The following is a 23072-nucleotide window of genomic DNA, read 5'->3' as shown; positions in this document are numbered from 1 at the left end:
GAGAGTTTGCTCACGCTGCAGCGAGCCCCACGATACAGACTCTTGTGCAGCCACGGTTCTGAAAAGGGGTCAGAAAAATTGGAAAAGTTACATGCAACAGTTGCCTGAAGGGATAAGAGACCACAAAGCACGTTTGTTCTTGTGTTGAAAAGTAGTAACATTATTTGCTATGTTGTTAAAACTTCAAAAGTATGTTTGTTTGTTTTTTGTCGCCAAGCATGCAAGTTCTAGTAAACAATTATGAAGAAAGTGTTACATTTACTGGAATTGAAGAAATGGAATGTACCAGTCCAACCACTCCAGGAGTGGGAATAGTCCAACTCGCACCATTCCGAGGAGCTAAAAGAAGGGGAATTGTAGGGATCTCCATTTTCCGGAATGGAGTGGAGGGTAACACTCTGCAACTCTGCTTCACACGCATGCACATGATGAAGTGCAGGCTGCCATGCCCAAATCAAGTTGTCTAGTGCAGTCAAACTCACTTATAACAATATTCTTGTGCCAAGAAGGTTCCTGTGTTGTAGCTGATAATTATTATACACGAAAAAAACCGGAAACAAAAATCAGAACATCTGAATTAGACAAAGTAAGTTTAGTCAGGCTGACTTAAATAATGAAAGTAACAATGAGCAGCCGCAGCACTAAGAACTCCTGTGTGTTTTGGCTCTCCATACAGGAACCTTGTTCACAGTAACAGATGCAACATATTTAAGCATGTTTTAGTGTTCGACGCAAGCAGTGAGTGCACACCATTGGAAGTGTCCCATCATTCAATCAATCAAAAAGTGAGCTTTATTTAAACAATTCAAGGAATGCGCACAAAAATAGTTGGACCAATAGCCTATGTGGCTAGTAACTGGTCAAATGCACAAAAATACATATGCCGGTCAACCAAGTACATATCTGCTCAATGAGTAAGAACATTATTTACCTGAACAAGTACTTTTTCTTTTTAAGGAAGAGTTATTACATTTTGCTTGACAAGAAGCATTTACATACAAGATCAAAATTTCTGGTTACTTTTATTTCCACAGGCACAGTGTTCTAAGGTATAGTACTAAAGAACTCTAATAATCATTCACCGTAGACATTGCTGCAATAAGGCAGGTTAAAGTTAGTTGCTTGCCTGGTGTTTGCACGCGGGAAGTTAAATATGGCGTTGGGCAAGGAAAAGTTGCTGTTGAGTATTTTGTGAACTAAACAAGTGATCTTATAATTTCTTAACGCCGTGAAAGAAAGAATACGAAGGTCAGTAAACGATGCAGTTAGGGTGATGAACTGAGGAAAACGTTATTATTTTTAGGGCACATTTTTGCAACTGCATTATAGGTGCTAAGTAACTTTTATATGTTAGGCCCCATTTTTCACAACAATAGCTCATGTGGGTATGAAACAAAGAAAAGTATATGCAACGAAGCAAAGCACGAGAAAAATATTGCCGGGCACGGGCCAGTGTGTAATAGCTTAAAGCGAGTTTTCTACAGACAATGCTAATTTGTTCTCTCCAGTGCAAGTGACTGTCTAAAGTAACCCCTAAATATTTAAATGAATCAACACAATCCAGAGTTCGGTTTGCTAGAGTCAAAGTGAATGCACTGTAGTCTAGTATTTTCCTGTTTGAGTGAAATATGATATACTTAGTTTTATCAGTATTTAGGGCTAGTATATATTCTGAAAACCATTTAGCTGCTTTTAGCAGTTCTCCAGATATTGCGTCTTGTAATCACGAGAGTGGTGGAGTGGTGGTGCTCACGCAGGCGGTCATTAATACATCAACCGGTTTGGCCTATCGATGTAATAATGACCGCCTGCGTGAGCACCACTCCTCCCTGGGGTCAGATAACGGTGCAAACTTGCTTCACCATTGCAATAAATGTGGCTGTTACCCTTTGTTCAGCAATGTAACGATTCTTGGTAGGGGCAAGGGCAACGAAGAATGAGAAATCTGCAAGTGTACTACATCAGTTTATTAGGTGACGACTGCATTAGTACAACCTCGGTGCGCTTACCTGAAAAAGAATTTCATTTCTAGGTTGGTCACGATAGATGCGATATCTTGTCTTTTCGTGCTCTGTGATTAGCGATGATGTAGTTGCACATGCTCTGCTGGCCTTGCTGGGACTACACCGATTCTAATAAAGCTCAGTTGATAGTCCAGTCGTTGTGGTGTGAACCTCTCCTCTTCTCGTTTGTGTTTTTTGACTGGTTTTTCCCTTCAACTGTGTACCAACTGGCCTGGATTTCAACCCTTCTACTGAAGCTAACTAAATCAGTGACAGCTCATATCCTCACTGCAATTTTCTAGCAGTTTATTGATACAGGAAAAGTGCCTGACGCCTGGAAAATCGCTTGTGTTATACTTATATCTAAATCTGCAGATCCTTCTGCTCTCTCAAATTATAGGTTTTATCTCATTAACGAGCATACCCTGCAAAATTCTGGAACACATAATATCATTGGCAGTAATGACGTACCTGGATCAGCACAACTTTTTTTGAAACCAACACGAGTTCTTGCGTGGTCGTTCCTGCGAGTCACAATTGTTCGAAATGTTAGCCAACCTTCACGGCAGTGTTCATCACCTAACAAGGATTGACACCGTCTTCATTGACTTCCCAAAAGAGTTTGACAAGGTTACTCACACTCATCTTAAAATGAAACTCGCAAATCCTAATATAAACAGGAATGCCCTGAAATGGATCATTAATTTTTTAACTAACTCACACCAGTTTGTTTCTGCCAATGGATCTTTTTCTGCACTAACCTGTGTAAAGTCTGGCGTTCTGCAAGGTTCCGTGCTTGGACCTATTCTCTTCCTTATTTATATTGATGACATAAGCAGCAACCTTACTTCTACTATTATACTATTTGCTGTCGACTGTGTTATCTACAGAATGATCACTGACCCTTCTGATACTGATGCCTTGCAGTCCGACCTTGACGAAATCACTAAGTGGCGTGAACAATGGCACATGGAGATTAATGTTCATAAAACAAAAGCTGTAACATTTACCACAACTAAACTCACTGTGTCCTCCTTTTATTCTATGAATAACATCGCCACTGAGAAAGTTCCTGCAGTAAAATACTTAGGCGTTCATATTTCTTCAGACCTGACATGGCATAAACACACTGATTACATCACCACTAAAGCGTCGAAGACCCTGGGTTTCATTAGGCATCACTTACATTTTGCAAATCAGGAAACCAAACTACTAGCATCCACAACTTTAGTCAGATCGCAACTAGAATACGCCGCCATCATCTGGAACCTGCATCAAGCATACCTTTCGGGGAAACTCTAATCATTGCAGAATAAGGCCACTAGGATTATCACAAGGAAGTACTCTCGCTACTCCAGCATTACTAATATCGAATCACGTCTAAATTTATGTTCACTGGAAGCGCGAAGACTTGTTACCTTGTTATCTCATTTTCACCGACTTTATTACAATCCTGCGCCATTCACAGAACGACATATCAAACAGGCCCATCACATCTTTTTCCGATTAGACCACGGCTTTAAAGTACCACCAAAGATCGCTCGTACCAAGCTTATGTGTAATTTACCATTGTTCCTTGCCATTTACCATTGGAATAAGCTGCCTGCAAAAATCGTTTCTGTCAATAACCACGACGCTTTTGCTTGCAAACTGAAGCGCTTATTGTGCGCCGACTGTTAGAATTGTGTTCTTGACTGCTTAGAATTGTATTATTCTCTATTGTCGCCGCTATCATTTTCGTTCTACTTTTTTTAGGATGTTCTTAGTGTTTGCAGTGTGTTTTTCAGTAGCTTTTATCAAGTTCTGTTCTCAGCAAATGGCGCTCGTTTTCATTATTTATTCACCGTAATATGTTGTGTAATGTTATGTAACCCCTATGTAATGCCTGTAAAAGGGCTTTTAGGGTACATGAATGAAAAAAAAAAAGCCATCGCTGTAAAAACTAAAATGGAAAGAAGCACTAGTCAGAATTGCTCTCAAAGTGTCACAGCATGAAATTATGTGGCCTATAGTAGTACTATACACCATTATTAGACACCATCACCATTTCAATGGGGGCGAAATGCAAAAACATCTACTTCGATTTAGGTGCACATTAAAGAATGCCAGGTGGTCTAAATTTCCAAGGTTCCCCACTATAGCTTGCCTCATAATCATATCGTGGTTTCGGCGCGTAAAACCCCATAACTTAATTTTCTGAATTAGACCCTATCACCACATTTAGTTCCCCTTCTAGGAACCCGGCCCTGGAAGCACAGGCGTTTGACCGTATCCACCGTGTGGGACAGACCAAGACGGTTGTCATCAACAGGTGCGTATGCAGTTAAACATCAACACAACGAAATTTTTGATATAATGAAGCACTTAACTTTTTATAACTTCTTGTCCATAAAATACCATATATTTTGAACCTCATATATGGAAGTGTGTTTATACATGATTTCAATATGACAAATTTTTCTGCCACCGTGAGGGAATGAATCCCAAGAAGGTAAATGGAATGTTCCACGGATGCAGACAATCATTTGGTTGAATTAAATGTGTGGCTGCTTGCAAACGCACCTCCGAAATCGGGCGACACATGACCGCTGAAGCGGAGCAGTGTTATGTTCTCTACAAAGTCCAAGTGCTATAAGTTCCTATTGCATGCCATGTGGTTTAGGTGCGAGTAAAAGCATCCAAGGATTAGCCAAGAAAGATATTCCTTGATGAGCACCATCTTCTCACACAAGTAAAAGGAAAGGGAGGAGGAGGGGGCAGGTTGGCGCATGCCTCCTTTTCTAGCGCTGCCATGGCTGCACATGGCTGAGTTTACGCAAAGCCTGTGTGCCCTGTTTTAGAAGTAATCTGCTGCTTGTGTAAAATGTGGGTGTGCCGAGATGGAATGGCATTATGTTCACTGCCTTCCCGCTTTAGTACTGGAGGTTGCATAATCTGGAGTTTCCTCGAAGACACGTTGAAGCGAGAGGCAGGCAAACCATTCACTGCGCTTGCCGGCGCTTTCCACGATAGCTATGTCGCACAGCGGGCGGCACTATCAGCCGCACGGGTAGAGTGGATGCAAAAGCATGGCAGGCTTTGTGCCACCAATGTGAAGATATTGTTGACATAGCATGAAACACTTTCATTGCCGACTCTCAAATTCAACAAGTTTAATTTTTTTCTCATTCAAGTTTGCTTTTTCTGATTGCCCAATAAATGTGAATGTATTGCAGCCCCTTCCATGTAAGGAAAGCCCATCCGTGACTGTACTCATTTGCATAAAAGATTGAATATCTATATCAGAAAATATAAATATAAGGAAGTAAATGGCCAATTTTACGAACTTTGTTATTGAGGTTTAACTGTACTTTAACTGTAGTAATTCACTTGCCCCACACACAATGTAGTTCAGAAGCAGCAGTTGCAAGGTAACCTTCACATGTTGAATCCGCAACGGAATGTCAGCGCAAAGAAATAAGTCAGAAGCGACCTTCACCTTGCCATGTGCATCACTGTTTGATTGGTTAATTCACCAATGGCCTCGACGGCTCAATAGCTATAACGTTCTGCTGCTGTGAACACAAGGTTGCGGGTTCGATGCCCAACCCTGACGACTACATTGTGATAGGGGCCGGAATGCAAAGACAGTAGTGTACTTAAATTTGGGCACTTGTTAAAGAACCGCAGGTCATGAGAATTGATCCCAAAACCCCCACTAAGGCATTTCTCATAGACCTGTGACCTACTATGGTGGCTTAGTGGCTAAGATGGGCTACTAGCACAATGTTGTGGATTCAATTCCTGAAGGCAGCGGCCGCATTTTGAGGGGGTGAAAAGCAAGAACACTTGTGGTACCAAGCGTGGGGCGCACGTCAAATGACACCAAGTGATCAAAATAAATATGGAGCCCTCCAAATAAGGCATGCCTCATAATCAGATTGTGGTTTTAGGATGCAAGACCCAATAATTTAATTAGTAATTAAATTTAATAGCCCACATGTTGCGTTGTGATGTCCTATCTTCTGTTTGTTTTGCCTGATGCGCCAGCCCTTAGCTTCAGGGATAGAGCAGGTTTAGTTTCTACTTAGTCAGGGCATCACACATCACTATTTAAAGCAGTTATGTCTGCAAGCAGGTGCTCTGCCTTGCCTGTGCTCATTCGCTTTTCATTCCTGCATGTAATAGCACATACTATGCGACCACAGTGTGTGCACATGAAAGTACATGGCAGCCTGAGCCTGTCATACTGAACTGACATCTGCACCAAAAATGGTGTTAATAAATTTATTGTTTAAAAATTATAAAATGGGAAGCACAGATTCATATTAACCCACAATCAGGCTGTTGCAATGTTTCTTGTACATGACAAGGACTAACATGAAAAGCTTTGCTGTTTTGCTAAACCCATGCTCCAGGATGGTGTGTACCATTGTGGGCAAATGAGACAAAAGCAAGTTAGCATTAGCTAGAATGTGATCTTTTGTTTTCTCCTTCGACCACACTTGTAATATCGACAGGAGTTCAGGTCATGCGCTTGGTTTGGGGTCTGCAGCATCTTCGATGATTGCGTAATGAATTAGAATGTGACCACACTCTCGACTTATTGCTCCTAACAGGCATTCTGCTGAGTACTTTTTTGTTTGGATTTTATTATAGTATGTCTACGTTTATGTAGTACAGTAGAACCTTGTTGATGTGTTCCTGTTCCTTTTGTTTTCGTGAGTCTTGCACTCTGAAACACTGGCCGCATAGGCTCATGTGGTTTGCATAGTGTGATGTGTACTAGCTTCCGGTTAGTTATGTTTAATTTTACCATGGGTTGCATCTGAAAAACTATTACAGTCGATCCCTTTAAAAATCTCAAGCAAAACTATAGTGTTGTACCATGCATGCATTGAACTCTTTCACTGCCAGGTTCAATATATAGAACACGTTGCTGCGCTACTGCAAGTGCGCTTCTCCTAATGGAAACTCAATCACTTCTCGCGTCATTAGAAAGATTTATGTTTTGGCAGGTGCTCCCAAACAGGAGACTGAATCTGAAGGGCAGTAAATGCAATGGAGTAAAAGTGAGTAGGGTGCTCTCGGTTTTGCTTGCTGTGCATATGGATGGCTTGTGCAAACTGTCCGTTCGTTATCGGCAAGAGCAGATTGCCACTCTACTTCAAGAATGTGATAGGCCTCCCTGTGTGATACACATTACGCAAGAAAGCGTTGATGATACTTAATCTTTTTACTGAGTGGTGTCAAGCACGTGGTGCCAAACTAGAGATGCTGCGTTGCCAGGTTTGTCTCATAGAATAATGCTTTCCGCAAACAGCAATTTATGATTCTGCTAGTGGCTGAAACAAATCCTACATCAACCTTCACTTGGACAGATCTTTACGTTTCAGTATGGAAGAGAAAAAAACACTACACGCCACGTCTGCACTTCACTGAAGACCATTGTGGCTGGCAGTGGTGTACAAGAGTGGCCACGAGACATCAGAGCGCTGAGCAGCATGCTGAGAGATGCATGGACTTTTAAAGGCAGTCGAGAAGCAAGGACGACTAGTACCAAAAGGAAGTGGGTTCCGAAACCCGACACAGCAGTCCACCTGGCTTGTTACCGACGCAACACCAACAATACGCACAACATATTGTTGGCATTGCAACGGACACACGGCAGGGCATGTTCATGCTTAATTTGCAGTAAAGTGCGCTGATTATGGCATAGTGCTTATCTGTACAGCCTAGTTTGCTTCTGCGGTGTATCCATTTCTACCTTATCTTGGATAAAAATGCACAAGCACTTGACGCACATGAGGCTCACCGCAGCCTTGCATCCTGGCACCCCGGGTTTTTAAGGTTAGCATTGAGGTAGATATAAAAGAGACCATTCTGCAGCACAAGCGACTTGCAGCATTTTTGAGCAAAAGATATGTTGACTTTCGTCTGGTTGACACTGCTTTGGAAAAGCAAATCCTTAAGTTCCTGCCATTCACAATCTCAGGAAAAAATCTGAGCTGTGCGGACATCTCTGATATGCTTCAGGTAGGCATATTTTATATTTTGAATGAACAATATAGTATTGAACTATTTCGCGACCCCCTTTGAGTTCAGTATATCCGGGATGGACTATACTGGTATATTTACTTTTAACTCAAATCAAAATTTTTGTTCACGAATGCACTCCTTGTGGCCACAAATAAAAGTGATAGGTATTCTATTCATCCTCGATGTGGAATGGCATTTGGGTTTTCCATGATTGAGTTGTGCTGTGTAATGGAAAACATTATACATACCAGGAAGCTCGATTCCTTATGCTTTCATGCTGCATGTTGCTTGCATTCAGTGTGATTTCAATGACATTGCTTGATGCAACCTATAAGTATGAAGATGAAGCTTTTGCTCTGCAAAGTGCCATTGTTGAGCTTTATACTTGATCAGTCACTTTGTGGGACATAACTTTTTGTTTGGACTCATTGGCCAAACTGGCTGTAGTGGTCATAAGTAAAACATGACTGTAGGAAGCATAATCTTTATTTAGGGCTTGGAATTTATTGCTAAAATTGTTTAATATGTAAAAGCATAAGGTTTACAAATCTGTAACAGTGCACTAAAAACTGCATCCATTAGAGCATTTTAAGCTAACATATTTTTGTATCAGAACTTACAGCTCGTGTAAATTTGTTACAATGTTTACAATGGTTTTGGGAAAGTCCTACTCTCAATTTGGTCCTGTAATTGTGATGGGTGTATTATACATCAATTTTGTTTGCTTTAGATGTGTATTGCTGTAGGTTCAGGCCACAGAATTGTGATATTGAGTTATTGATGAGCTATAGAGTTGTAAACTTCACAGTTCTTTCTTTCTAATTTTAATATTTCAAAGTATAAGAAACGGAAGCCTAAAACATCTGCAAAAATTTTAAAATTGAGTTTTGATTTTCATTTTGTCTTCTGATAATCAACCTATTACTGTGATATCAGTAAAAAGTGTTCTCCAAGAATGCACTTTGTCAACCTAAATTAATTTGGTGTTTCTAATGTAAACTGATTCTTAGCTTTCTGATAAATTTGTATGGGTTTCCTTTGTAGCTTCACGCTATTCTTAAGTGGATGAACTTTTCCTTTCACATTTGTCTGTTGTGCTAATTACGTTCAGGCAACTTAGACTCAGTCAGGCACAATGTCTTTTGTCTCAGTACCCTCTTTTTTGTAAAAGAAAGTAAACTTCAAACTTGAAAGCAAAAGTACCGCTGAGAGGAATCATTGAGAGCACAATCACCCTAACTGAACCCATCTTTGTTCTGTCTGCAGGCTCATCTGTGCAGGCACCATTGAAGAGCGCATTCTAGAACTCCAGAAGCACAAGCAGCAGCTCGCAGAATCGGTCGTCGCACGGCGACGCCTGACCGCCAATGACTACGACTTCCTCTTTGCGAGAAGTTCTTGACAAACACATAGATTGTTGAGTGGGAGTGCAAAGAAGTTAGGATTCTCAGTTATTTAGATTTTGAATTTAAACAATTTTTTTGTTATAATATAAGAAAGGCATACTGCTTTACAGTCCGGTGTCTGTGTCCTTTTCTGTGTCTGAATGGAAGCAAGAATTTGAAGAATACGCATTGCATCGGGACTCGGGCATCTGTGGCCGAGTCATGCCAAATCTTGTGGAAGGGGTAGTATCTCGGAAAGTGATAACCCGAGAACAATACTACAGCTCGGTGTTTTCCGCCTACTCGCGATAAGAACCAAACCATGGCGTCCAATAAATGCTCAGGCTAACTTGCTTGGCACACTCACTGCTTATCACTTTAGTTCGTGCGCATGATCGCGGGCCCGATTATCGACGAGTGGCAAACTTGTCGTGACGATTTGCCACGCCTGCCTCGGGCTTTAAGCATAACCAGCGCTGCTTCGCCCGGTGTTGGTCACCAAAGTTATGGTCGATCGAGTTGCAGTTTCGTGCCAAGTCGACGCAAATTTATTCAGAGTGACCGTACGGCTCTCGGAAAGCCAAGAAACGATCTTAGTGAAAGTGAGTGTGGCTGACATATTAAATTGGGCAAACTTTCTTCACGGCCGCCATTTTAATGACATCGTGTGAGCGGTGATGCCCGGAAAAAATGAGCCAGACAGGCGTCCACAACTTCGGTCGCCACCATGCACTGGTTCAATAGAAGTCAGACTCTGGAGTCGGATGGATGGATGGATGTTATGAGCGTCCCCTTTGGAACGGGGTGGTGGGTTGCGCCACCAAGCTCTTGCTATTATACTGCCTAAAGTCCTACCTAGGTTAAACAATGAAAAAAGAAAAAAAAAACTATGAACTACCACGCCCAAATTTTCTTAACTCCTATTGCGTACTGTGCTTTTGTACGTCTCCGTCTTTTGTTGTTTCCCTACTTTTCTTCCACCAATCCTCCAATCGCCTCTTACTAATGCCTATTGAGGACATGTTTGCTTTACCACTGCTCCCGCTGAACCCAAGGGCTTCAAGGAAGCCAGTGGTGCCTAAATTGACCGCTAGGTAGACGTCTTCACATTCTAATAAAACGTGCTCCGTCGTTTCCCTAGCTTTACCGCAGCAAGCACACGCTTCTACTTCTTTATATCTCGCTTTATAGGTGCATGTTCTAAGGCATCCTGATTTGCTTCAAAAAATAATGAGCTTCCCTTTGAGTTATAATTATCATAAATGGTTGCTTTCCTGATTTCGTTTTTTCCTCTTAAGTAGTTACTCATGGCAGGTTTCTTTTCCATTGCCGCCACCCATGAGATTATTTCAGCCTCTATGACTTTCCGCTTGACCTTCTTTGTTGCTGTGTTGCCCACCCTACAGGCCGCATACTTGCTGGTAAGCTTCCTAGTTCTTCCCCTCCACTGTGAATCAATGTTTTTCCTGTACAGATACCTGAGCACTCTCCCATCCCATTTACTTTCTTCTATATTCCTCAGCCGTTCTTCCTACTCAATTTTACTGCGAGCTTCCCTCACTTCAAAACTAGTCCAGCCCATATCATCCTGCACAGCTTCATTTGTAGGGGTAATCGAATTACTTGCATTCCCCACAAAACAGCGGCTCGCATGAGAAAGTGCGACAATTTTGTTCTGCTGTAATTGTGTTGCATAGCCCTAACGGAGGACCGTGGTAACCAAGCGAAAACTCAAGAATCTGCCGCCGCCACTTCGTTGGCAATAGAAAAAACATTGCGAACCATCCTGCGTATGTGCGATTGATATTTCCACCTGTTAACAGACGTCCGCCTCCGCTTGACACAACAAGTGGAACGGAGAGGTTTGGCAGGTCAGTTTAACCAAGCATTTTGGTTCGTTTATGAATTCAAAATCCATTTCTAGAGCACCGTTGTATCGCGAGCTCATTTCTACTTTCGGTATTTTGTATGTCCTGCGCCGATACAACAAGCACGTTTGGCGATGTGCTGAGCCTGCTCGACTTCGTTTTTTAAATGTGAGCAATAAAGTTGCTGTGCGAGCTCTGGATGACTAATTGCGAAGTACGCACGTGTTATTTATTTGTGCGCGCTTGTTGCTCGAAGCGTCTGCGAAAAGTGCAAAAGTACTGAGCGATGCTGTAGTTCCTGTGAGAAAGAAACGTGCGGCGCGTAGGCGCTGTATGAAGCTTACTTTCGTTTTGATGGCGCGCTGTTTGCTGCCTTGAAAAACGTTTTCTGTTTGCTACCCTGAAAAATGCTATGGAAGGATTTACTCTCTGTAAATAATTGCGAGGAAAAACATTACGATAACATGCATAAAAATATAGGAGATACCTAAGTCTTGTGTTCAGGACATATTCAATATGAACCAATTTGAAATGCTTAGATTTTTATGCTGATATGCCTATAAGCAAACCTTATGCTCTCTGTACTTGCGAGCTGCAGCACGCCGAAATAACACCCAAGACTTTTTATATTGTACGCAGGGGCGTAGCCAGGGGGGGGGGGGCTTATGGGGCTTCAGCCCCCCCCCCCCCCCCCCCCCCCCCGAAATGTTTTCGTGTTGTCATGCACCGCCGACCAAAACAACTCCCGGCGCCGGAAATCATGCTCAATTTTGTCTAGAATGTCCTTAATTCACGCTCGAAAAGACATTTAAGCGCGAACATAGCGAAATCGGGCTGGATTTCGCAGCAACGCCCATGCATCGGGAGTCACATATCGTAACGCAAGGAGCCCCACCGAGCACAAAATTTCAAGGGCGTTTTGATGGCGAGCGGGCTCGTCTCGGCATCTCGCGGAGGCCGCGGAATCTACGGAGCGCTTGGATTTCAGTTCAGAAACTTTGTGGGCATAAAGTTCTCATAACGTTTTGATGCGAAAGTGCATTAACATTTCCGAAGTCGTGCTTTAGATTTTCAATTACGGAACTTTGTGGGTTTAATGCTGTTGTAAACATTTGACGCCAAAGGTGCATAGACTTTTCAAAAGTCGTACATCGGGCCATACAACGAGACAAGCGAAATCAACATACTATCAGACAAGTTGAAAAAGCGCGCAGCGAGGTCCGATGAGACAAAGCGTTGTGGTGGTTCATTTGTGCCGTCAGGTCACAGAAAAGAATATGAACATTTTTTTTCCACCTGCGCCAAAGCATCCATGTCAAGACACTAAATCCACCATTGTAACTAAGTTCTTATTTATTTTTCTACCTAGACTTTTATTCGCGAGGATACATTAAGCCCCTTTCTCTTCTTTTTTTTTCTTTTGTTCTCGTAACCCGCGGGCTGCCAATCCAGCCAGAGCGCATGCGTTTTTCTCGTGCTGCATCGACAACCGCGCTACGCACTTGGATGCGCGTTCCCTTTCTCTGGCCGACTGCATTTTCGCCTGGCAGAGTTTTGGACGCTTCCTGGCTAGCAGACGAGAAAAAGAAACTGCGGGGACTCGACGGATTGCAACGAGTTCGCTTGAGTGCAACCTCTTCGGAAAATTTTGTCTCACCGGTGTAGGATACCGAGCATTATGCGTATGGTTTTCTGTGGACCAAGCATCACACGTTTTCTTCGATATTCCTTCGGTAGCCACACTAGGTGCCCAAAGTAGGCATTCGATTGTAGCCAACATGCGTTCCTTTGCATTATTCTATTTCGCCGCCCCCCGCCCCACAAAAGAAAAAAAGGAAGACATTGTTGCGGCGAAGCGAATTGTCGCATGGTGAAAGTTCGATTTTGTTACTTCTTTTGCGGAAAGTAATGGGCCACGGGACGCTTCAGTTAATGGACACTCCAAAAGTTGAACAGCTTGATGTCATTAGGTTTTTGACAAATGAAGATGTTTCCCAAAAATAAATTATTCGCCGTATGGCTGCCGCATGCGTTGAACATTTCGTTTCATTGGCCACTGCGAAGCGTTGTAGCCAACTGTGCACAGAAGGACATGAAAGTTACAAAGAACATCCATGGCCGGGCCAAAGCCACCGTGCAATCACCCTCAACATAAATGAAAATGTTGTGGTTGCTCAGTGGCCATGGTGCTGGGCTGCTGAGCACGAGTTCGCGGGATCGAATCCCGGTCACGGCGGCTGCATGTCGATGGAGGCGAAATGCGAAAACACCGGTGTACTTAGATTTAGGTGCACGTCAAAGAACCCCAGATGAGGGTGACGACTTTTTGTCTGCAATTGTGACCGGGGATGACTCGTGGTGCCGCTACTACTAGCCTGAAACACTACGGCAAAGCTTACAGTGGAAACATTTGAATTCACCATTCCCAAGAAAAACAAAGGCCGTCATGTTGACTTCTTTTTAGATCGTTAGGGGTCATTATTGATCGAATTTTCTAAACCTGGAGAAACTCTAAATCGTTTCAGATATTGGGAAAGGTCATATCGGCTGCGTTTCGCAATCAAGAACAAAGGACGGGGAAAATTGAGCATTGGGAACATCTTGCTTCACGACATTGCCCGTTCCCACGTCGCTGATGTGGTTAATACAAAACTGGCAAAGTTCAAGTGGGAAACGCTGCCACATCCCTCATGCAGCCCAGTCCTGTTGCCTTGCGTCTTCCACATTTGGTAAAATTTGAAAAAAAAAAAGCTGCTCAAGGGAACCACATTCGTGTCGGAAGATTACGTGTAGTCATTTACAGATTTTTGAGGCAGCAACTCAAGGAGTTTTATGAGACGGGAATCACGCGACTCGTTAGTAGGACAAGTGTCTAAATACTCATGGTGACTACTTTTAAATAAAGTACCCCATTTCTCATATATTTGCATTGGCTCACTTTCATTTGACTCGCCCTCGTATATTTTGCAGAACTCCTGCTTTTTATATGTGCGCTCTGTTCCGACTATAATTTCCGAGCAATTACTCGCAATACACAACCGGTGGCAGCTGCTCCTGCTCAATACATTCTAACAAAGGACAGCGTCATTTAGATTTTCCCCTGGTCGTTGCATATGTACGGTAATGTAAACAAGGTTGTTGAATGACAGATATATATATATATATATATATATATATATATATATATATATATATATATATATATATATATATATATATATATATATATCCCTTGACTAAATTAGAAGGGGAGGCCGAGCTGCAAAGTGAGCCCCCCACGAACGAAATTTCTGGCTACGCCACTGATTGTACGCGTACTTCGCCCTGCTGAGCTTCCTCCCTTTCCGAAGCGTGGATGGGCGGAAGCTTTCCAGGACCTTGATTTTTAGGAAACCGTGCCTCAAGACAACCGAAAGCGGAGGGTCCATTGTGGCCTATGAACCTTCGCTTGTGGACAGCTCTTTTTGCACTAAGTTCGCGCCAAGTCTGCGATGGGGGCGCTGGTGACAGGTTTTTCCGCAGCGCCGCCTGGGCAGAGTCTGAGGTCTATAGCGAGGTCAATATTCGGCTAATCGAGCAGGGGCGCTATTCTGGACATTCCGCCATTTTCTTCGATGCGTGACGTAGGCGCGACGCAAACAAAATGGCGCTGGTGGCCCCAGTTTGCTTATGTAACGTGACGCCAACTTGACGTTTCGCCTAAGAAACTGAAATGAAGGCACTGAATGTAGCGTTATCGGTAAAGCAAAACAGTTTTCCTCCGCAGTAAAAATAAAGCAGCTATGTCAAAGCGTATGATTATTCCGTCGGAAACTCTTCTCGGTTTCGTCGTCTGCTGCGTACAAGTCGTCGTCTGCTTCAACAGCTAGGATGCGTGACCCCGGACAATGGAATGAGTATTCGCATATTGGTGCCAACGCGCTTGTTTTCTTGCTTGAGACAACATACGCGACATACCAGTGGTGATGCGCGCACGTTCGCCACGTTATCGCTATCTCGTGAAACGCAAGTGACTCAGCCCGACTCGGCTGGCTGAGAAACGGCCGAATATCACCGATAGCGTTGCGGGCGCCAGAGATATCCACTAGCGCGACGCAAGCGCCGGCGCTGCAATCTCTTGTTTATTTCGCTGGTTACTCGCACCGAGAGAGGAAACTTCAAGGCGCCGCCTTGCGTACATTTCTTTTTATAAATTAGAAAGAGGCCGTTGTCATAACGTTTCATTGTGCGAAAAGGCATTAATCTTGATTACAATACGAATGCAGAAGTGAAAAGTGGACAACATTGCCGAAAGTTTGCTATGTTCAACCAATATTATTTTGTATAAACGCGTTTTTTTAAAGAATGATGGCCCCAAACACAAATGCCAACACTACCCGAGAGCCATGCAAATACTATGAGCACGCGTTATGAACAAAAGATTTTCGTGGCGCCAAACGACGGGGAAAATGTGGCGATACGCATTCCTCTCGGCTGCCATTTCATATGGCTGCTCATTAGCATAATTCGCGCGGCTCGTCGCAGCAAAAATTATGGCGGAAAATCTCAGCAATGGCAGCCCAGCGCAACGTCACGCATCGTCAAAATGACGTTTACGAAACAGCCCTTCCTGTGACGCTCCTCGCGAGATATTTCCTTCAGCCAATCAGCAAGCTGGCATGGCGCATATCTTGAATCGCCACCACATATTCGCGCAATTGCAGATGCATTGCACTGGCTTCTGCATGCTACCGCTCACATTATTTTTGAAGCACTAACATCACAATATATCTTCCAAGGACCAAAAAAATGTATTAGTCCATAAAATTTGCAGCTCCACGTCACGTTTCGTCATCTTGATGAAAACGCAAAATGACATTTCGCAAAACTTCCGTTTCCCGGCAAAAATTTCAAGGCACGTGAGCTCGCCACAGCCAATCAGAGAGTCAACATGGCGGATAATGGTGGCCGTGCAGCCGCCATGCGTGTCGAGAATAGCGCCCCAGGTGCAAAATTCAGCCGGCTGCTGTAAGCAATGGTTGTAAGTAACGTATTTGGCTGGTATTGGCTATGAACAATGTTATGGGAATGAAACTTGCTCAGCGAAACGGCCTATTATAGACCGATTTAAATGTATATTCGTTCGTTTTGAATATTTCGAAAACTTTGAATAATGTACGTAATTCGAGCCGAAGTGAATATCAAATAGCATGCCGTTCGATGCATAGAGTTTCCTGCAAAAATTACTAGAGGGAACTCTGGCGCTAGTGTCTACGGGAGCTGCAATGTGAGCGGTTGTCCCAGCATGGGAATTATGGGAAGTACATGGATTTGCCTAAACTTGGTCCTTTTGGCTTCAAACGGCTATGTAAACTCATTTTAACGGTGTATTGCGTAATGAATAATTAAATAAACATTATTAAGATTGCCCGACGGCAGCATTCGAACACAGGGACTGTAGCACAGAAGCCTGATATTGAAACCATTAGCCACGGACGCATGTATCGACAAGCCAATGAAACGCCCTTATGAATTTATCGCGGGCATGCCAGTGCCTCGAGACGCTTGGCGCGTTTCGATTTGGCCACCTAGACGAGCTCAATCTTTGGAATTAATAGCAATTGTACGCGCTCCCGGCGTCTTCTGCACTTAGAAGAATATAGATTGTGATAAAATATACGACAATAAGATTTATAAGGCGTAATATACAGAGCCACAAGAACGTCTGAATCCACAAGCACGAAGATCAGACAAATCCATGTACTTCCCATCATTCCCATGGTAGGACAACGACTGCAGCGCCAGAGTTCCCTCTAGTAGTTTTTGTAGGAAACTCTATGGTTCGATCACTGCCGGTCTCGAGGGGTGCGCGCGCTCCTCTTGAAAGCGCGCGCTCCCCTAGAGACCGGCCGTGGATTCGATGGAACATTCGCACAAGCCTACATGTAACCAAGGTTGGCACAAGGTTAACCCTCGCTGCCTGGAAGATGGGAAGTAACACAGCTAGGAGTAGAAGACAGGATAAAATTCGCAGTTCCGCCCGAAAGGCGAAGCACCCATTGCGATAGAAAATTAGTAGATAACTGTACGAAGTAAGGATAGTAGCTTTATTGGCCGTATAAACTTGTAAAAGATTCGTTTATTAACTAAATTAATGATAGAGTATGTAAGCGCGACTCAACGAGGACGTTGAAATAAACAGACACTCAGAGACAGCGCTGTCTGTGTCTGCTTCTTTCTACGTCCGTGTTCAGTCGCGCTTGCACATTTTATCATGGATTCAAACCAATTAGCACGCCAACGCGTTTTAGATTAACCAGCACGGTGTCACGCGCGCACAGGTCAACATGAACAGGGCCGCTATTTTGTAGCGATGCCTTATGCCTTATTCTATGCTATTCTTATCATCCACCACACACGGCCGCCTGATCCCGTTGATAATGTGGGCAGACCGTCGCTCTGACCACTGGCTAAGCGCGAAAAGCCTGAAAAAGCATAGAATCGAAAAAGGCATCGCTACAAAATACCGGCCCAGATCTCGCTCGTTGAGCGCGGGAGCTCGCTGTCGAAATTCTGGAGTGAGGAATCGCGGCAGCAGGAAGCGAACTGACCTTAATGCATATCTCGCTTCAACGCGAACGAAACGTCGAAAAGACAGCGCATACGAAGCTACCGGCACTATGCGTACTCTCCAAACATCGCAGATCGCTTTGAAGATGCGGGCGCGCACTTTGGCCACGTCGCAGATCGCTTTCGAGGCACGAGCGGCGGCAACGCGTCCCTACGGCGTCCGCCAAAAACGTCTACTACGGCGTCTGCAATTTGCGTGGCCAACGCCGTAGACCGAGTAGACGCCGCGAGAGAGAGAGAGAGAGTGTGTGTTTGTGTGTGTGTGTGTGTGTGTGTGTGTGTGTGTGTGTGTGTGTGTGTGTGTGTGTGTGTGTGTTTGTGTGTGTGAAGAGGAAGAGGCGCTATTTCCTGCAGCCCTTTAGGGAGCACGACTCTGCGCCTTGGGGAAGGGGAGGCGACATAAAGAAGAAATAGAAGAGGGAGAAGGTCGAGGCGATTGCAGAGCCCGGTACCGTTGGGTACCGCTGTCAGCGGTAGTCATGCGGCGCATTCACAATTTGCACGACAGCCTCGTGTCCTCCATGGAATGTAAGAAGGTGCCTGAAGGCGGAGCCGTGTGCCGGCCGGGAAACAGCAGCTGAGATGCCGAGACCGCTGGGAGTCCGAGGCGTCGGAATGAGACGTGGAGAGAAGCCCTCTCTTTGGAGAAGGCGGGGCAGGAACAAAGTAGATCGTCGATTGTTTCGTCCGCGCCGCACGCTGAGCAGGCCGGGGGTGAAGCTAGGCCTTTGCTGCACCACCGGGATGCCGTCTAAGAGCAGTCGATCCGGAGACGCAGCAGGAGAGACCGCTCGTGCCTTCTGAGGCCGCGTTCAGGAAGTGGACGCGGAGGGCGACCGCTGGCGACGCGCCGATCCGGGTGGAACACCGTCAAGTGTCGCTTGAACGTATGCCTTGCTAATGTCCCTTAATAAATGTATGCCTTGCGTAGTCGAAGACCCTTACAACGGTGCTGACTGGCACAGTGGAATGGTGTGCTGCGGTTGTTTCCAATCTCTACGGAGCGGCGGGCGAGGAGTACATAGAGGCACCCTAGCAGCTGCCGAAGAACGCCCCTACTCCCTCGCCTGACCCTTTTATCTGCGCGCGACAGGAGAAGGCACGCATCCGGGCCGCGTTCCTCGCACGCGCACGCGAGATTGAACCGCGTTCGCCGACTCACCCTCATACTATAACTCACGGCGACGCCTACGGCAGAAATGCGCCTGGAGTGTCCATATAATTCTATCGCAATAAAATTGAAAGTGAGAAATGCGAAGGTTGGAGAGGAGGCCAGGAAAAAGGACAGCCAAGAATCGGGCGCATTTAATTAAGAAGTGTAGGTATGCATATTGGTTAAGGTCAAAGCGCACTAGCGGCGCGTCTACTTCGTCGTTTCTGCAGCCAAATGCAACCCGGCAACCCGCGTCTCTAACCCTCCGCGCCTACGCCGTCGATGTGGAACGCACAACAACGCTGACGCCAATTAGCCCCGAGAATAAGGAGTGGCGCCCTCTCGCGAGTGACGTCACGGCCAGGACGCCGCTCGCTCCGGCTCGCTCGGCTGCCGCGCGCGCTCGTTCCCTTCGTGTATGCTTGGGGTATGGGTGGCTCGAGCCGTACGTATTGAAGAATACGTCGGCTTCTTTCAGCTGCCATACCTTAACCACAGTTTCCTCTTCAAAAGCGTGTGAGTCGAGAAACTTTGCGGCTTGGATATCGTAAGCTAAGTAGCGTTAAAGGGGTCTACTAGGTTTTGCAATGCATATATGCGCCGTGTCTATCGGTAAATTTTGACTAAAAAAAGAATATCTGCAAATTCAACGCGCGAAGTTGTGTATGATGCTTCGCTAAACACTTAACATTCCTTTAGTATTTAGCTATGAGAGGCATTGCATTTTACGTGGAAGAAAAATTTGGTAATTGGCGTCAACATGTTATCCGATGTTAGAAAGACACTGCCCAGCGAAGCTGTCATCACGATTCCTATTACTCTGGTGTGTTGTTCTATTCAAATATGGCCATTCATTGTTGCGTCAAAAAATAGTTAGGCGCGCATTTCTTATGAAAAAGTTTGCTGCTACTTTCATCCCCCTCTGAAACAGGCCTCCAAAAAACGAATTGCTCATGGCTGCTAACACGACGGCGCGTCATGTAGAGTATTTACATAGTTAATTCACAAACACCATAGTAGCAATCACCTGAGAGAAAAGTTTCGTTGTTAAGATCGAGAGCCACTCAATTGAAAGTGATGAAATGTTTCATAGTGGCCCTCAGTAGCCTTTATCGACAATATGGCACACCCCTGATCACGTACCGGTAGCAATCGACTGTCCGTATGGCGAGGCACGCTATGTTCACGAAACCCATCAGTTCACTACAACTTCGAATTAAAACCATAAAGCATTTTTTACAGCGCCAACTGGAATGCCTAAAGTATTCTCGAGCTACTACACCGCAGCTTAGATTGCCTACAAAAGGAAAATTCAAGCACCTTCTGTCTCACGATGTTTCGATCCAGCGTTATTTAATTATACAAACGGATAACAATTCGCTTCGTCAGTACATAAATTAAGGCTAAATTAAGTTTGTTCCAATCCAGCCGCAAACATTCATAAAGAAAGCACCACAAGCCTTGCATATACTTTCACTTGATTTCTGACCCTCCACCGGGGGAATTTCGATATCTTGAATATGTCCCATACTACTAGTCATTGACGCTTCGACGTCTTTCTGGCTGCAGCTATGCGGTCCAGCAGGCATGCTTCACTAAAAAAATTGGGCCGAGCAGCCTGTGTCAGTTCGCCAAACAGATTCGTCATGTATATTCCTCAAGCAACAAGCACCAGTAAATTTCTCAAGTGAGTTTGATTTGATTTGATTTATTAATTTCCATTTACACACACACATGTGCAGAAGAGTGGTAAATGGAGGTGGATGAGGGAAAAAAGCCGCACAGACGCGGCTTGAGGTAACCTCACCCCCTTAGGTACAATATGGCTGCATGGGGTAACACATCAAACGCCATATAAATTACATTTATATAGTGGCCATAAAACATTGCAGTTATACAATATATGAAAGAACAGTAACATATTTCCACAATAACAATGCAAAACACACTGCGGCATTGAAATAAATAAATGATATACACTAGGTAACATAGACAAAAAAAGAGGAACATAACATACATTATTAATCATTAACAAACGCTCTCTAAAGAGGTGAGTTGAACGTGTAGCACGAAAAAAAATTAAATTATGGGGTTTTACGTGCCAAAACCACTTTCTGATTATGAGGCACGCCGTAATGGAGGACTCCGGAAATTTTGACTACCTGGGGTTCTTTAACGTGCTCCTAAATCTAAGCACACGGGTGTTTTCGCATTTCGCCCCCATCGAAATGCGGCCGCCGTGGCCGGGATTCGATCCCGCGACCTTGTGCTCAGCAGCCCAACAACATAGCCACTGAGCAACCACAGCGGGTCGTGTAGCACGGAAAAGGGAATATATATTGGTACATTCCTAATTGTACTCTGTAAATAGCTGTAAGCCTTCATTAACTTTACTTCAAGTTTCCGCCGCTTAAAAAAAATAAACACGTGAAGAACCGCCTAATGTTGGCAAGCAGGTAAAGAAGCAAGTGAGGCGTGTAGAATCTAAGCTCCAGTATTAGTTAAGTCCCTGTGGTACTGCCGAGCGTTTCTGTGAGGAAATGCAAAAATTCGATATTATACCATGAACTACTCGTCGTGAGCAAACCTGTTTTAGCGGAATAAAATCAACGTGACTGCTGTAGAAGTCATATATAGCCAACTTTGTGACATACTTGTTGCAGCGCGGCATGTATGGTATCATAACTGGATTCCTATAGGCTATGCTTTTGCGATTGTCTATGCGCGTATGAAAAACCCGCAATGGGCTGGTCTGCGTCGCTTCGGCTGGCACTGTAGCGTTGCCTTCGAGAGCTGCATTGTTGTCTAAGAAATTAGGTCTTTGAATAAATGTTCGCAAAGGAAGACGTCGTAAAAATATAATTGAGACGACCACCATAAGTATACAAGCAGAGAGAACGAGGGTGAACAAACGAAAACACCGCAAAAAGCGCCCGGACAACGCCCGAACTGTAGCAGACGACAGGCGCGAGTCCGTGCCCTGACGTCACGCGAGCGGCGCTCGCAGCGCCGCTCGTGTTCGTTCTCGGGGCTAATAGCGACGGCGCGAACTGAAGTCCCTCAGCGCGAACGCGCCTTGAGTGCCCCTATTCATAGAGTTTCCTACAAGAATTACTAGATGGAACTCTGCGCTAGTGTCTACGGGAGCTGCTGTGGGAGCGGTTGTCCCAGCATGGGCACTATGGGAAGTACATGCATTTGCCTAAACTTCGTTTTTTTGGCTTCAAACGGCTTCGTGACTTTGTAAACTCGGCATTTTCAACAGTGTATTGCGTAGCAAATATTTAAATAAACATCATTAAAATTGCCCGACGGCAGGATTCGAATACAGGGATTCTAGCACAGAAGCCTGATATTGAAACCATTAAGCCACGGACGCATGTATCGACAAGCGAATGAAACGTCCTTATGAATTTATCCAACACCCTCTGAATATTCTTCAGGCCTCTCCTGACCCTCCTTTCCACACGCGCTACGTCACACCGTGTGTCCGGCTGCTCGACCGGCATGGCCATTCCCGCAAGAGACAGCACAAACGCCAATGCCGACGCCATCCCTGTTCCCGCGTTCGCCACGAACGCGCGTAGAGCGCGCGCAAGTGAACTTGAGCGCAGCCGGCGTCTCATTTAGCGTCTAGTTCAGTTGACTCGCTAGCAGCGTCAGCGGCGTCAGTCAGTCGCTGCCACCTCTTCCCCGTGCAACGGTCCAGATGCAATACAAGTGTTTTGTTGTGTTTACTTAGACAACCTCTGCAACGTCAGCAGTATCTGTTCCGTGTGGCTGTTCCTTTGTGACCTGTATACGTGTACTATCGTATAGAATGGAAAGTTCACCCGGAGTTCATCGCTGAATGCCTGCCTTGTTGCGGCGAGTGTAACTTTGTGAAATATGGGCCGGTGCTGTGTTCCCGGGTGCCGTGGAAACTATGACAATGGCCCAAAAGTGCGTGTTTACTGCTTTCCAAGAGACGAAGCACTGAAGAAAGCATGGTTGCGAGCCATTCCACGGAAGGATTTCACACCTACAGCGCATTCGA

At 44.7% G+C, this 23072-nt stretch overlaps 1 protein-coding gene across 4 annotated transcripts in view; it reads left to right on the top strand.

Moving 5' to 3' along the window:
* LOC139054860 (transcription termination factor 2-like) overlaps positions 1-9536 on the top strand; it is a 117549-nt gene extending 108013 nt beyond the window's left edge. For 2 of the 4 annotated variants that reach the window (XM_070532525.1, XM_070532527.1), the window contains exons 16-17: positions 4228-4314; positions 9288-9536. In XM_070532525.1, the coding sequence (XP_070388626.1) occupies positions 4228-4314; positions 9288-9423 (223 nt within the window). In that variant the 3' untranslated portion in view covers positions 9424-9536. The remainder of the gene's footprint in view (positions 1-4227; positions 4315-9287) is intronic. The other 2 variants (XM_070532526.1, XM_070532528.1) reach the window with 2 other exon arrangements.
* The last annotated feature ends 13536 nt before the right edge of the window (positions 9537-23072 follow it).

This window comes from Dermacentor albipictus, chromosome 1 (assembly GCF_038994185.2).
Source record: "Dermacentor albipictus isolate Rhodes 1998 colony chromosome 1, USDA_Dalb.pri_finalv2, whole genome shotgun sequence".
NCBI lineage: Eukaryota > Metazoa > Arthropoda > Arachnida > Ixodida > Ixodidae > Dermacentor > Dermacentor albipictus.
This window is presented reverse-complemented; position numbering and strand designations above follow the sequence as displayed.